Raw genomic sequence first — 13605 nt, 5'->3', positions numbered from 1 at the left:
TTGAGCCTGAATTTAAAAAAAATCTCATCAAAGTTCCCCAATAATTTGTGCAATGTTCACCCAGAACTTGTTTTAGGTACAGCAGCTGTATAGCACCCAGCCTGCTGTCTAGTACCATACATATAAAAATAGTATATGTTTGAAAAAGAAAGGGTCAAATTCTGCTCCCAGTTATAGGCTAGAAATCCAGAGTCATGCCCCTGAATTCAGTTCAGCTACACAATGCACACTGCACAATTTGGCCCCAAATTATAAAGCCTATTATTTTTTCTGCTTTTTCCTAATGCAAGGATTGCCCCTATATGATGTAATGTCTGTAAGACTGATTTTGAGCTTTGCATTAATATGAAGACAAAGTAAGTGGATGATTATATTTGGTCTTTAAATAGCGCTCCATAAACACTAGTCAGATAATCTTCATTGCACTGGTATAGTTTCTGTTTTCAAATTGGATGAACACAGGCGCTTCTGACATATATTCTGAAATTAATTTTGAATTTTGCTTTCTGTTAATGTATGTGGCAGTAAAATAGAGAGCTCAAATATTCACAGGAAATGAACTCGAAAGGGTACCAACTTGACTGAAATGAATTTATTTTAAAGTCCAAACAAATATGCCTGGAGAAACAAAAAGTGGCATTATTTGCCAACTCTAATTTTTAATATAAAGTTGGTTTTGGTAGGATATAGTTCATAGTTCTCCATCCTTAGCCTTAAAGCTGCAGGGAGAAAAGGAGTGTAACCCTTTTGCTCTTCTTATCTGGAATGTTAATGACCCAATTTAAAACATGTTAAATGTGCCTAGACAGCATAATAATGGGCAACTATTAAATACATGTAATAATATCTAATTCCCATTGACTCCAGTTGGAGTTGAAGACACTCGATATGTTTCAGGATCCATGCCACTAATGAAAAGCAAAGTGTTTTATAATCTCAGATGGGAGGGGAACCCCACAAACACATGAAGAAAGTGCTGAGTTCTAATTTCAGAGTGATCCAAATCAAGCATTAGAAAAGGAGGGGAACAGATGTGTGGAGCTGCTGTGTAGTGCAAGGCAACTGCTGCATTGCAGTAAAAATTTCTCTCCTTTTAGGTTTTGCCTTACAATTGAGAAATATGTGACAGGATCTTTTCTTACATTGAGACGTGCCCTCACCAAAGACAGTTTGCCTTTAAAACTGTTCAAATTATGATTTAGATAACTGGATGATAATCTCTATCCATCTGCCATTCATTCATCTATCGTTTTAAGATTTTTCTCTTGCACCCCTCCCACTAGCATCAAAGCACTGGGTGGGTATATGAAATCTGGCTATTAGAATTCCTTATATTAAATACAAGGAGAATTAATTAGTTATCTTGAGTGTCTTTCCTGAGTAGTGTTTATGAAATGGAGTTGCTTGGAAATTGTCAGAGAAAAACGTTTACTTCTCAGTTTTTTATCTTGGGCTCTCAAAATAAAATGTACAGAAAGACCTATTTTGAAAGCAACAGGTGTGATCTATTATACAACCTTCTTAGAAAGGATTGAAAAGCTTAAAGCAAATGTGTGTTATTTATGGTAGCTGAGGTGAAATGAAACAGGTGAAAATTTTGAGTGCATACAATTTTAAATACTGCTAATCTCTGTTCTGGGTGGGCCACCGTATCTACTTTATCACAGTAGTACCACTTAGAGTGGCTGCCCGTTTAAACGTTTAGATAACGTCATCTCAGTAGTTGCAATATTTCTTGTATTTCCCATGTTGAGCAATGTCCATGTTTCCTCTAAGCAGAAGGTGTGCTGCACTGTTACATTCTTTCTCATAAAGTTATGTATACGTTTAAGGTAGTTGTTTGCTTGTTTAGAACATTATAGTTAGAGCTGGTCAAAAAATTTCTAACTAAGTTCTTCCATCAGAAAATGCCATTTTGTTGAAAATTAAACTTTGTGCTGGAACGAGTAGGTTTCAGCAAAGGTTTGTTTTTAAAAAAGACAAAACTTTGAAACAAAGTGTTTCGATAAGGTCAAAACATTAGGAACATTTTGATTTTTCATTTCAAAATGTACGTTATAATTTTTTTTAAAAAGTTGAAATGGGAATGAAACATTTCAATTGACCCAAAATACACAGATTTTGAAAATTTTATTCTATGAGAAATTCTGTTGGGGTGGGTTTTTTTTACTTTTTGGTTTGTGGGTTTTTGGTCTTTGATCTGCTTCAGAGCTCAGATCTATTGCACTGGAGTTGGGGATCTCATCCTAGTATAGAGCATACATCACAGAGCCCACCACACAATGTGGAACAACTAGCAGAGTATCAATTCAACAATGCCATTGACAGGTATTAAAGATATACTAGCAGAACTGTCTTGAAAAGCTAGTATAGTCCTATATCCACCAAAGCATCCATTAATTTTTGGGTGCCCAACTCGAGACATCTTGGGCCTGATTTTCAGAGGTGCCAATCACCTGCAGCTCCAGCTGAGTTCAATGTTATCAGAGCTTCCCTTTCACAGGTAATAATTATTTTCCTCTAGAGGTCCACAGATGCCTCCTTGGAGTCTCCATAATCCCTTCATTTATCCCCTTTTTACTCTCCAACGCTCCACCAGGCCTCTTCTTGCAGCAATGAGGGCCTGAACGCAGAGTTCAGCAACGCTTCGCCTTCAATAGGCCAAACGGGAGAGCTAGTGAGTGCGCTGAGCAGGCTGCCTCTGTAACATTTCCGCTTCCAGCAGCGAGGGAGAGCCAAGCTTCAGTCCTGAATCTCTTTCTCTCTCTCATATCCAAGTATTTCTTTAATGCGCCCTTCAGCACAGTACATCCACCCAAACTGTAGCTCCCTTGCATGGCAACATGCTGAGCTCTCTTTGCACAGCTGGGCCAGTTGCTTCTAATAATTCACTTTGAAAAGAAGAAAGCTGTTGGGTAATTATCACAAAGGGACATTGAAAGGGAGTTTAAAGTAACTTGGCAAATAACACGTCACCACTGTAGAGCCCTAGAAGGATGTTTTCATAAACAAAAACCCTGCAGACCGTGCTAGCTTCCGGCACCTGCTTCTCCCCAGCTCAATTAAGGAGTGATATGTTTCTTTACATCCTATCTCTCTTCCTTTATCACTTCTCTTAGTTCTTTTATCTATTGTTGAGGGGAAAGAGGGCCTCACTGTTCTTTTCTAGCCTAGAATAGCGGAGAAGATGCTAATACATGGTATATCCTTGGGTTCTATTTTTCAGGTGCTCACCCACTCAATCCTGCATTTTTCTGAGTACCACACAGATACACGTATTTGGTTGCCTGCCGATATTTTGGAGGTACCCAGACAGTTAATCTACTTCAGTCCCATCCCCTCTTCTTACTTAATGATGACAAGCTCCACTGAGTTTCAATCCTTCTCCTAGTCACAGGTTTCCTCTGGAAGCAGGTGAAATTATTAGGGTATTTAAAAATGGCCTAGGGCTTGTCTTCACTGCAACAGTTAGCTTGAATTGGTACACTCAAGTTATTGCCGTCGAGCTAACCTACCCTAGCTCAAGTGAGACTGTCTACACGGCACAGCAATAGTCAAGTTGCACGGAGTGATTACATTCGCAGCTGCTGGGTAGTTGTGGGTATGTCTATACTGCAAAGTTTCCTCTGCAAAGCCTTACCTGCGTTACTGTATCCTCCCTGTTTCGGCTGTCACTTTTGTGTCTCTGGAGGTGTATCCCAGGGTTCTTTGAGCTGAGAAAGGCTAGGATTCTTTCACAGTCAGTTCTGTCAGTTGTGGGAGAACTTGTCTGTCCTTTGGGGGAATTGTGGGAAGGGTGTTGGAGGATCATCAGGACTTATGTGATCTTGCTTGAGTCCTCACTGCAAAGTGGGTGGATTCCAGCCTGAGCTTTCACCCATACCCCAAGCTGTTGAAGCAAGCACAGGTTCAAAGCACAAATAAGCACATGCTTGGGGGGGGAGGGGGTTGTGTGTGGATGGTAGAGGGATGTGGGCAACAATGCATGCATGCGCTAGTATTACAGTGTAGACATACCATTTAACTTGAGCTAGAGGTTTTTTTGGGTGGATGGGAGTCAGATTACGAGCAAAAACTCAAGTGATAACTCCAAGCTCTTACAGCAGTGAAGAGAAGCCAGATACACTGCTAGCATGCAGAGACCGCTGCCTATTATGCTGACAAATATTATCTCTCTTTTTTTTTCTTACTGGTACTCCTCCATCAGTTGTGTCTTGTCTTATAATTAGATTGGAAGCTCCTTGGGGCAGGGACCATCTTTTTGTTCTGTTTTTATACAGAGCCTAGCACAGAGATGTCCTGCTTCATGACTAGGGCTTCTTGGTGCTATGGAAAAACAAATAATAATAATAAGCCCTGAAGAGTTCAGAATTTATGAGCAATTTCAGAACCAGTGCCTGGTACCAGCTCATGATAAAGCTGCAAAACACTTTTTGAGTTTTGCTTTGTTTTAGCTGGATGTTGATTACCTTGGGTTACATCCCCCAGTGTTTTGCTTTGAGTTTTGGAGTTTGAACAACCTCAGAGTCAAACCCTCTGCCAAAACCACAAACTTTCACCCCATTTCACATCTAAATCTTAAAAGATCACTTCTGTGGCTTGGTTTCAGGACAAACCTGTAAATCAGCTCAGATTTGCTTTGGAAGGATTGTGAACCTCATTGAACCTTCCAACGAACCTGAACTGAGTTCAAGGGTATAATGAAACCTGAAGCAAGGGGAGATAGGCTTTGTTGAAAACAATTTGCACATCTCCAGGGGGAGACGAACCTACTGGTAGGGCCCTTCCTGTAGTTTTTACGCTTGGACTATAGGATTGGGCCAGTGGTCCCTTGAACAGGATACAAAATAAAACTTGTGGCTGCCATAGGAAGAATTGTAACTAATTTCTGCTGTTGCTGATGTACAGAATTTCCAGTGCAACGAAGCTATGTTTGAAGCGGTGGAACAGCAGGATTTGGACACTGTTCAGATTCTCCTCTATCAATATACACCAGAGGAGCTGGATCTGAACACACCGAATAGTGAGGGATTAACGCCCTTGGATATTGCCATCCTGACAAACAACGTGCCTATCGCTAGGATTCTTCTGAGGATTGGCGCAAAGGAAAGCCCGCACTGTAAGTATAGCAGAACACAAATTGTGTTGCTCCAAATAATCCATACTAAGGGCTTCCTCGTGCTCTGGGAGGCTTAATTAAATTACATAAAAGAGAAAAGCCCATCTGCTTTTGTTTGTAAGATGAATACAGGCAGCAATGACACCACGACAACTGGAGACAGTTGCAGGGGTATTTGCTTCCTGAGCACAAGCTCAGCAGGTCTTTCCTGTCCCATGTGTCAGCAACTGGGGTGCAACCTACCAACCCAGCAAATCCCAACCTCAAGACTAGCTTTAAGTGGCTCTGGGGATAAAGTTAGCTGCTTGCCGTTTGCCGTAAAGAGGGAACACACCAAAGTCACGTGGGAATGGCCTCAATAATGTCCAGACATAGCTGTTCACTTTCGCTGGTTCAGTGTGTCACCCATGAGTCTCCATAGGTATAGCCGTGTAAGAACATGAAGACATACGTATTCCACGTAGGCACAGGATCCATATTTATCAGAGTTATTGTTATGATAGTAGTTAGTGTGAGACACCCTAGTGCGCACTAGAATTTACACCCCTCAAGTGCAGATAGTATAGACAATGGTCGTTTGTATGATGCTATAGGGTTAGGGCTCATTAAATACTTGACAATTACAAATTACAGCTGCTCAAGTTACCATGGTATGTGCAGTAATCTCCATTTTAAGTATTAGGTTTATGTTTTGAGGCTTGTTTAATCTTCATTTTAAAGCTCTTTGGGATGAAAGGCACAAAGCAGAAAGCAAAATCTATTACTTGACTGCATCCTCTCTCTCTGGGTCACACGGCTCTATGGACCCGTCTGCCGTAGGTACATTGTCTACAAATGCCCCATTGCTGCTAAAACTGGTTCATGTCCACTAGTGTTAGCAACATTGCGAGCCCTAGCATAGATGTACCAAGACAAGTGGCAAATTAATCACTTACTGTCTTTCAGTAGAGACAAGATGTCTTTCTAAAGTATATGCTAAAAGAAAAGGAGTACTTGTGGCACCTTAGAGACTAACCAATTTATTTGAGCATGAGCTTTCGTGAGCTACAGCTCACTTCTCAAATAAATTGGTTAGTCTCTAAGGTGCCACAAGTACTCCTTTTCTTTTTGCGAATACAGACTAACACGGCTGCTCCTCTGAAACCTAAAGTATATGCTGTACTTCAACTATAGGTAGGGCTTCTGATTTTAGGTTTTAAGTAAAAAACACCTATAAAACACCCCAAATACAAAAAAAAATTAGTGTTTATCCAATGAACAGCCAAAAAGATATTGGAAATGGTTACTCAATTCAGGTTGACTTCCCTGCTTTCCCTATAGGCAGTGTCCCTGGCTTGTATCTAACATTAATTCATGCTAGGTACTTTAAATCTGCTTCCGCTACTGAGTGCAGCCAATGCCTACATTCCAGTGGACACTCCATAGATAGGGAGGACTGTACATGCAAACAGAATTTACAACACTTCTGCATTATGAATTGTGGATGCAATTAAAAAAACTAATAAAAATTTTAAAATCCATTTTTGCTTGAAGATGGAAATGACTATTCTTGACATCATAAACGTTGTACTTTTTGACTACATTGGGATATTAATATGATGGGAAAGGACACAATCTCTCTATATGATGATGAGCGTATTTGTATTATTTTATTTTTTTATTAAATATCAGCTTCTATCTGTGGTAAATATGCGTTATAAAAAATGTCAGCCTAGTGCCAGGGAGAGGTATATGAAATGCACTAAATGCTAAACCAGGGATCCATAACAAATTTACAAAGCTTAAACTAACATGTAAGTCATTTTTATACATATAATAAAAATTAAAGTTGATCCTATTTAAACAAGAATTTTGGGATGTACCCCCCAAAAATCTTCTCATTACAGTATATAAAAAGTGAAAAACCCTGATGTTTGCATATCATCACAGAACACAAATTGCTAAAAAATGAACTTAATACACCCTGAAAAACAGAAGCCGTCACTATAAATTACTGGACTCAATCATGTTCAGGTACCTGGTCTGGGTTATGCAGGAGGTCAGACTAGATCAGTGGGTCTGGCCTTAAAATATATAGATTTAGGCCCACATTTTTATCGTTATTTAGGAACCTATTGATGTAGATAGTTGCCAGTGGGGGATTTTCAAAAGTGTTTAGTGCTTCCACTGGGCACCTAGCTGCATTTTAGGCAAGTAAATACCTTTAAAAATCTGGTTCCTAGTTCCTATTTAGAGCATGGCCTATTTATGCCATTCAGCCAGTATAAAAGGACCTCAGTGTACCCAGCCTTAGGAATATGTAAGATGGGCTACCAGCTGCTGGCAGGGTTACCAGAGCTAAATAACCGTGTTAAAAATGATTGCCTCAGCCAGCACCCCATCCAAGCTAGGGCTGTTTAACATTATTAACACCAGTGGAGCTGAACTGATGTTAGCAATAGTGGCAAATCTTTAGAAAATAGGTAGACAGGGCCTGAGTCAGTAATACAGAGCTCATAGGTCCCTAATGGCACTGAGTATATGAAACAGGCTAATAGACTCTTATGTCTATGGAGTAATAGGATGATTATTCTGGTCCACGCCATGGTGTCCCAACGAGGTAGCATGGAATGTGGAGGTATATCACTGCTGAGCTAACAGTCCCATTAAAATCAGATTACCACAATTTTAGGGCCTGATCCAAAGTGCAGTGGAGTCAATGGGAGTCTTTCCATTCACTTTGTTGGGCTTTGGATCAATGAGAGAATGACAGTAGCAATGAACTGGCAGGATGGCATCGGTAATTATGTGGTAACTGCACCAATGAAAACTCAGCTCAGATTATACCTCCTCACTGCACGGGAACACTAATAGCACTTATTGTGGTTATAAAACTATCCTTTGTCTTCTGTCATGGGACTTTTCCTGCATAATTTGGGGAGTGCGGGGGGGGGAGAATTTACCAAGTCAATTAATCAACCTTAAACCATGACACAAACTCTGACGCCTTACTTTTGGCTAAAAATACACAAATATATACGAATTTGTTTTAAACTGTCAATGCCTATATTTAGGACATTCCCAGCAAGGCTATAATGAGACTGTGTTTGAAGGGTTCAGCCACTGCAGACTGTGTCATTAATTTGAAGTTAGTTAAATTAACAACATTTAGGACTGGCATGTCAATCTCAGTGCTCCAGGAAATTGCACCTTGAGGCTACTCACATTGCCAATTTTTTTCACTAGAGAGTGTATGTGTGTGCGTGTGTATGGGTGTGTGTGTTGGGATTTTTTGCCAGACCCTCAGTGTTGGTACACCTTTATTGCTTTTCTGTGTCCACAGCACTTATATTATCATTTATTCTGGCCTCCTTTAACCTTCCCAAGAGATTTTTGCATAGTGTAGCTGCTCAGTGAAAAGAGTTGTGTTTTTTTTTTGCTTTATATTTATTTGTTTATTTTTCTGTCATGGTTCATGACTGAGGCTTTAAAAAAAAGTGTGACAGCATTTAGAGTGCATGATTGACTGCTGAAGCAACATTCATTAACCATGACAAATCTAGAGGAAAACACAGTCTTGAGTGTTCTAAACAGCAGTAAAAAAAAAAGAAAAAAAAAGACTAAACTAATTTTTCATTGACCTCATCTGTAAATAAATGCAGTCTGATGGCAAGCAGGGGCAATCATAAATTAGTATTCATTTCCTGTAATTAATGCAAACATGCCTATGAACACGGAGAATATGAATATATAACCACTTCATTTCCATTTCAAAATATGCCCACCAAATTTCCACTTCACTTATCATGATTTTCAGTTTTTCTGATTGAAATAATGGTTAAGGCTTTCTCAATAAAAACCAAATAACTGGGTTTTTGTCCTTGAGGATCTAAAGTCGCTGCTTGAAAGTGAAAAGGAAAGTGTCTCATTCAAGGCTCCATGGAATGGCTTTCAGCCCCTCTGTATTTGTCTCCATTGTTCGAAGCTGGCAGTAATCGTTGTTTTACCCTATTCTGCCCCCTTGCCACACTTCACAGACCCTCCTTCCCTGTTAGAGTGAAATCCCCTTCACCCGCATGGCATTTGGGCTCTGGAGGCCTGACCCAACATCCAATGGAAAGACCCCCATTGACTTCAATGGGCAGAGGGATCTGGAGGTAGAACACCCACCTGTCCCTTCCCTGTAGCACGCAACTCAGTTGCAAAGGCTGTTGGGCAGCTAGACATGTATAAACTTGGCCTCTCGCTGGCTGCCTCATTTGAGACCCTTTCTGTGGTTCAAGGTACCTGTGCCTGGCAACTCTGCCCACTATCTCCGCGCAGCACAGCCCCTGGCAGTCATGCCATCACTCTTTTCTGTCATGTGACTGTTACACGTGAGGCTCAGAATTCTTTGTTTCCTCTCCAGGGCAATGTGGCCTTCCACTGGCCTTCACAGTGGGCCACACCCTGAAACCCTCCCTTAGTTTCATCAGTTCCCTGAGTAAGGAACAAGGGAAATCTCTTTCTTCCTCACCCACCCCAGCAAAACACACAGGAGTGGGCCACGGTGCGGAAATCTCCCCGAGGTCACTCTTGAAGAGCTTTCCTTGCACCACCCCCACAAGTGGAAGGAACTCGGGAGCTATGGATTGTGGAGGGCATGCCACCTACCAACCCTCACAGACCTTGGTGATTCAGAGCGAAAGGAGCCCCGACCCCCAATTCCAAGGGAAAACAGCAGCCCTGCTACAAGAATAGCTCTTGCTTTTCCTCTCCCCTTTCCCCTGCCCATTAGCAGCAGGGGTCCAGCAGGAATCACACACCATTAGCTGGGTCCCCTTGTAGCTACACTGCCATCGCTTTAGAGAGGACACAGGTGACATACCTCCCAGCTGCGTTACTTGGATTTCTGTGTGGAAATCCAAAAGCAAATCAGAGAGCAACAACTCCCACTTCCAGATCCACGTGGAGCCCAGTCTGTGTAAGCCCCAGCATAAGCTCATTCTTCCCTTAATTACCAAATAGGCAGAAGGATTATAGTGCAGTCCCTAGAACATTTACATTAAAAATGTAAAGCAGGTTGCTTTACTCTCCCTGCTCTCAGAGTCCACTTTGTGCTGTGTAACCATCTCTCTCTCCTCCACTGATTTTATTCATCATTTGTTCTCATCTTGGCTTATTTGTGCAAAACTGCGTACAAATAAAATTAACATGTCCAGTGGTTGTTGCCTGTAAACATTCTACACCTTGCCAAGGCCTGACAACTGTTGAGTTGAATCTTGATGAGGGAGATACGGTTAGAGCATCCTCTGGAACTTGGAACAATGCCAGTTTACACCAGCTGAGAACCTGACCCATAGAACCTTCCCTCTCAGTCCTGATATGCTATCAGATATGCTCCACACTTACCATTTGCATGGATCCAGGAAGGTCTGTCACCCTTTGCTGGTCTCACAGAAGGTAGCGAATTCTGAAGATGTCAGCCGAGTGCGGTAAGCATGGCTATGTGTCCACAAGATGTCCACATGAAGAATGATGGCGAGAGAGAGGCTGCAAGCCAGCTTCTGAAAGCAGAGCTCTAGAGACGACCATTCTTCAAAAACCTTTAGGATGTCAGAGGTGTGGAGTAATTCTTTACTCTTCCCCTTGTGGTTGTTAAATGCCCGATGACACTTTTCACATTAGTAAGTGGGATTATCCTTGGACTCCTGGCTAAGCTCCAGTCATGATACTGGGGTTTGAAATGAAAACATGTACACATATATGTATACACATCAGAGTATCGCTCGGCTTTTTTCCTGGTGCAAAACTTCTGCTTTATCCGAGCTGTTGGACTGATTTTTTGATATAGTGGAGTAGCTATAGAAGGCATCACTTAACACCCAGATCTGGTTGCTTTTGCTTTTATGTGGGGTGTTTTTTATGTCACAGCAGGTCAGAGTCCTGTCCCTATATCATATATGTTTGCATTCTCAGAGAGATGCCTTGGTCCCTTTTTAAATGGTCATTGCAACTTGCTCTTTGGCAAGGTTGGTTCAGATCCCATAAAAGACATAAAGGAGCCAGTAGCCTGGCTGTGTCCCTAAGCCCCATCTTCCCCAGCATTGCTAAGAGCTGTGGCTTGTCGTGGTAAATTATTTCTGATGAATAGGGCCCTTTTTTTTTGGTCCAAGGCAATTATGACTCTGATGTTAAAATCAGACAGCTCTTGTGGAAAGTTACTGCACTCCACAGCAAGATTATTTCTGGTGATTTCAGGAGTCCTCCTCCTTTACACTATGTCCTGAATTTTGACCACCACCTGGATTTGCCACTTTTCCTCCCATATTAAATTAAGCAGCTTTGCAAATAATATTTTCTAAATTGCGAATAATTTGATCAAACTCCCCTAAATATTTCAGAACAAGAGCAATTCTAAAACAGTTTGCTCCACGCAACTTCACTAGGCAGTCGTGGCGGTAGTTTGCATTACAGTAGTGCTCCCAGACCTCGACTGAGGTTGGGCCCCATTTTAGATTTAACCTCTGTAGCTGTCATTTTCCGTATGTTTATACAGCACTTAATGCAATGCGGCCCAGACCTGGCTGGGCTGTCAGCACTACTGCTATATAAATGTTAAATAATAACAATACACACACACAGACACGTTCAGACAGTCCCTGCTTACAAGACAAGGCAGGCAAATGAATTATTATTACCCTTCTTTTACAAATGGGGAGTTCAGGCACAGGGAGACTAAGTGAATTGCCAAAGGTCGTTCTGGAAGTCTGTAGTAGAGCACAGAAGTGAATACCGATCTCCTGAGTTCTACTCCAGCACCTTAACCACAAAGCCATCCTTCCTGGGCTTCCAACAGCTGTTTCTTTTGACCTGTAGATGTTTGTGAATTTTCTGTTTTGTCCATCGTTGACCACAGCTTTTTGTTCATTAGAAGCGTATGGGTTTTTATGACCAAGTAAAACTGAAAACTGGGTGAAAACTGAAAAGCTTTAATTTTGGCTGTTAATCTTTTGTAATAATCTGTTAACGTGAAAGAAAAGGAGGTAGGGTAATTTTGGTTTGCTTAAGACACTTTCAAACATATGATAAATACTTGAGCTTCAACTTCCTCACCTTACTCATGTGGTTAGTCTCATTTAAACAGGACAGATCCTCAGCTGGTATAAATTGACATAGATTCATTGACTTTCATGGAGCAATGCCAGTTTACACCAGATGTGCATCATTTCAGTTCAGTAGGGCTACTCGAAGGATGGAGAGGATTTGGCTTTAAATGGGTTGTGCTAGTGTAAGTGAGGACAGAACTTTATCATGCCATCAAGCAGTCACTTGCATTCCCCTTTTCTTGGCAGTTGTTAATATGGAAAGCAGGTCAATGCATCTGAGCACCTTGGTCCAGGAAGCCCAGCAGCGAGTAAGTGAGCTGTCTGCACAAGTGATGAGTGAAGGTCTTAGTATGGACAACACAGACAAAGAGAAACAACTAAAAGCGTGGGAGTGGAGATACAGGCTATACAAGCGCATGAAAGCAGGCTATGAGCATGCCAGTAAGTAGAACCAAGGTGGTTATATACCTAAAAGGAATATGCTTTAAATAAGAATACTTTGCACTTGTAGAGCAATTCTTTCTCTACAAAAATGCTCTAATCAGTCCTCATGATGCCCCTGGAAGCAGCTGAAGGTTATAGGTGAGGAAACTGGGCACAGAAAGTAAGTGACCTGCCCAAAAGTGGAAAGGGAGTTGGTGCTAGAATTTGAGAGGCCCAATTATCCTGACAATTGCATGTGTGCAGCTTCTACAGAATGGGAGTTGTGTGCTCAGAACTGTTCGGATATTCAGACCCTAAAGCTCCTGGTACAATGTCTAATTCTTGCACCATTAAGCCACACTCCTTTTCCCTTTCCCCTATCTCCTTGCTTTTACATTTTCCTTTCAGGTTTCATTTAATGTGATTAAAGATAGTTGCAAAATAGGGACATTTGAGGAAAAATGCGGGGGAAATTCAACCTTTTTATCATAATTTGAGAAAACAATTAAACAATTCTGTTGGTGGTGAAACACCAGAATGAAGTTTTCACACAGAAAATTGTGAGAAGTTAATCCTATTTGTTGGCATCGAAATGCAATACTTCAACAAAGAAAATGAGCCAATTTCAAAACTTTGGATCTTTTTAAGCCCCTCTAAATGTGGTTCTGTGCAGAAAGGCACACTGTGGCACTTGGAGAGGAGTAGACTAGAGATTGAAACTTCTGTTTGTATAAAATTTAGATCTTTTGGATGTAATAGATTCAGTGACAAACAATCATTGTCACCATTGACATCTTTAGAACCACCTTTCAAAAAATCTGTTTGCAAATAATTAACTTTATCTAAAGGGTATTGCACACCGAGAATACTCCTCTAATGTATTTATGGTGTTCTCTGAATTAGGATATGGGGAATACTACACATGTAATGTTCATTACTTGCAATGACAAAATTGTAAACATATTAGGCCACATCCGTAAGTGATTTCAGCCAGTG

The 13605-nt window shown here is 41.1% G+C and overlaps 1 protein-coding gene across 4 annotated transcripts in view; it reads left to right on the top strand.

Moving 5' to 3' along the window:
- ANKFN1 (ankyrin repeat and fibronectin type III domain containing 1) overlaps positions 1-13605 on the top strand; it is a 302026-nt gene that overhangs the window by 213664 nt on the left and 74757 nt on the right. For all 4 annotated transcript variants that reach the window (XM_048818066.2, XM_075119245.1, XM_075119244.1 and 1 more), the window contains 2 exons: positions 4909-5119; positions 12433-12627. In XM_048818066.2, coding sequence (XP_048674023.1) covers positions 4909-5119; positions 12433-12627 — 406 coding nt within the window. The remainder of the gene's footprint in view (positions 1-4908; positions 5120-12432; positions 12628-13605) is intronic.

Source organism: Caretta caretta, chromosome 14, assembly GCF_965140235.1.
Source record: "Caretta caretta isolate rCarCar2 chromosome 14, rCarCar1.hap1, whole genome shotgun sequence".
Lineage (NCBI taxonomy): Eukaryota > Metazoa > Chordata > Testudines > Cheloniidae > Caretta > Caretta caretta.
The sequence above is the reverse complement of the archived record's forward strand: the minus strand, read 5'-3'. Positions and strand labels throughout refer to the sequence as shown.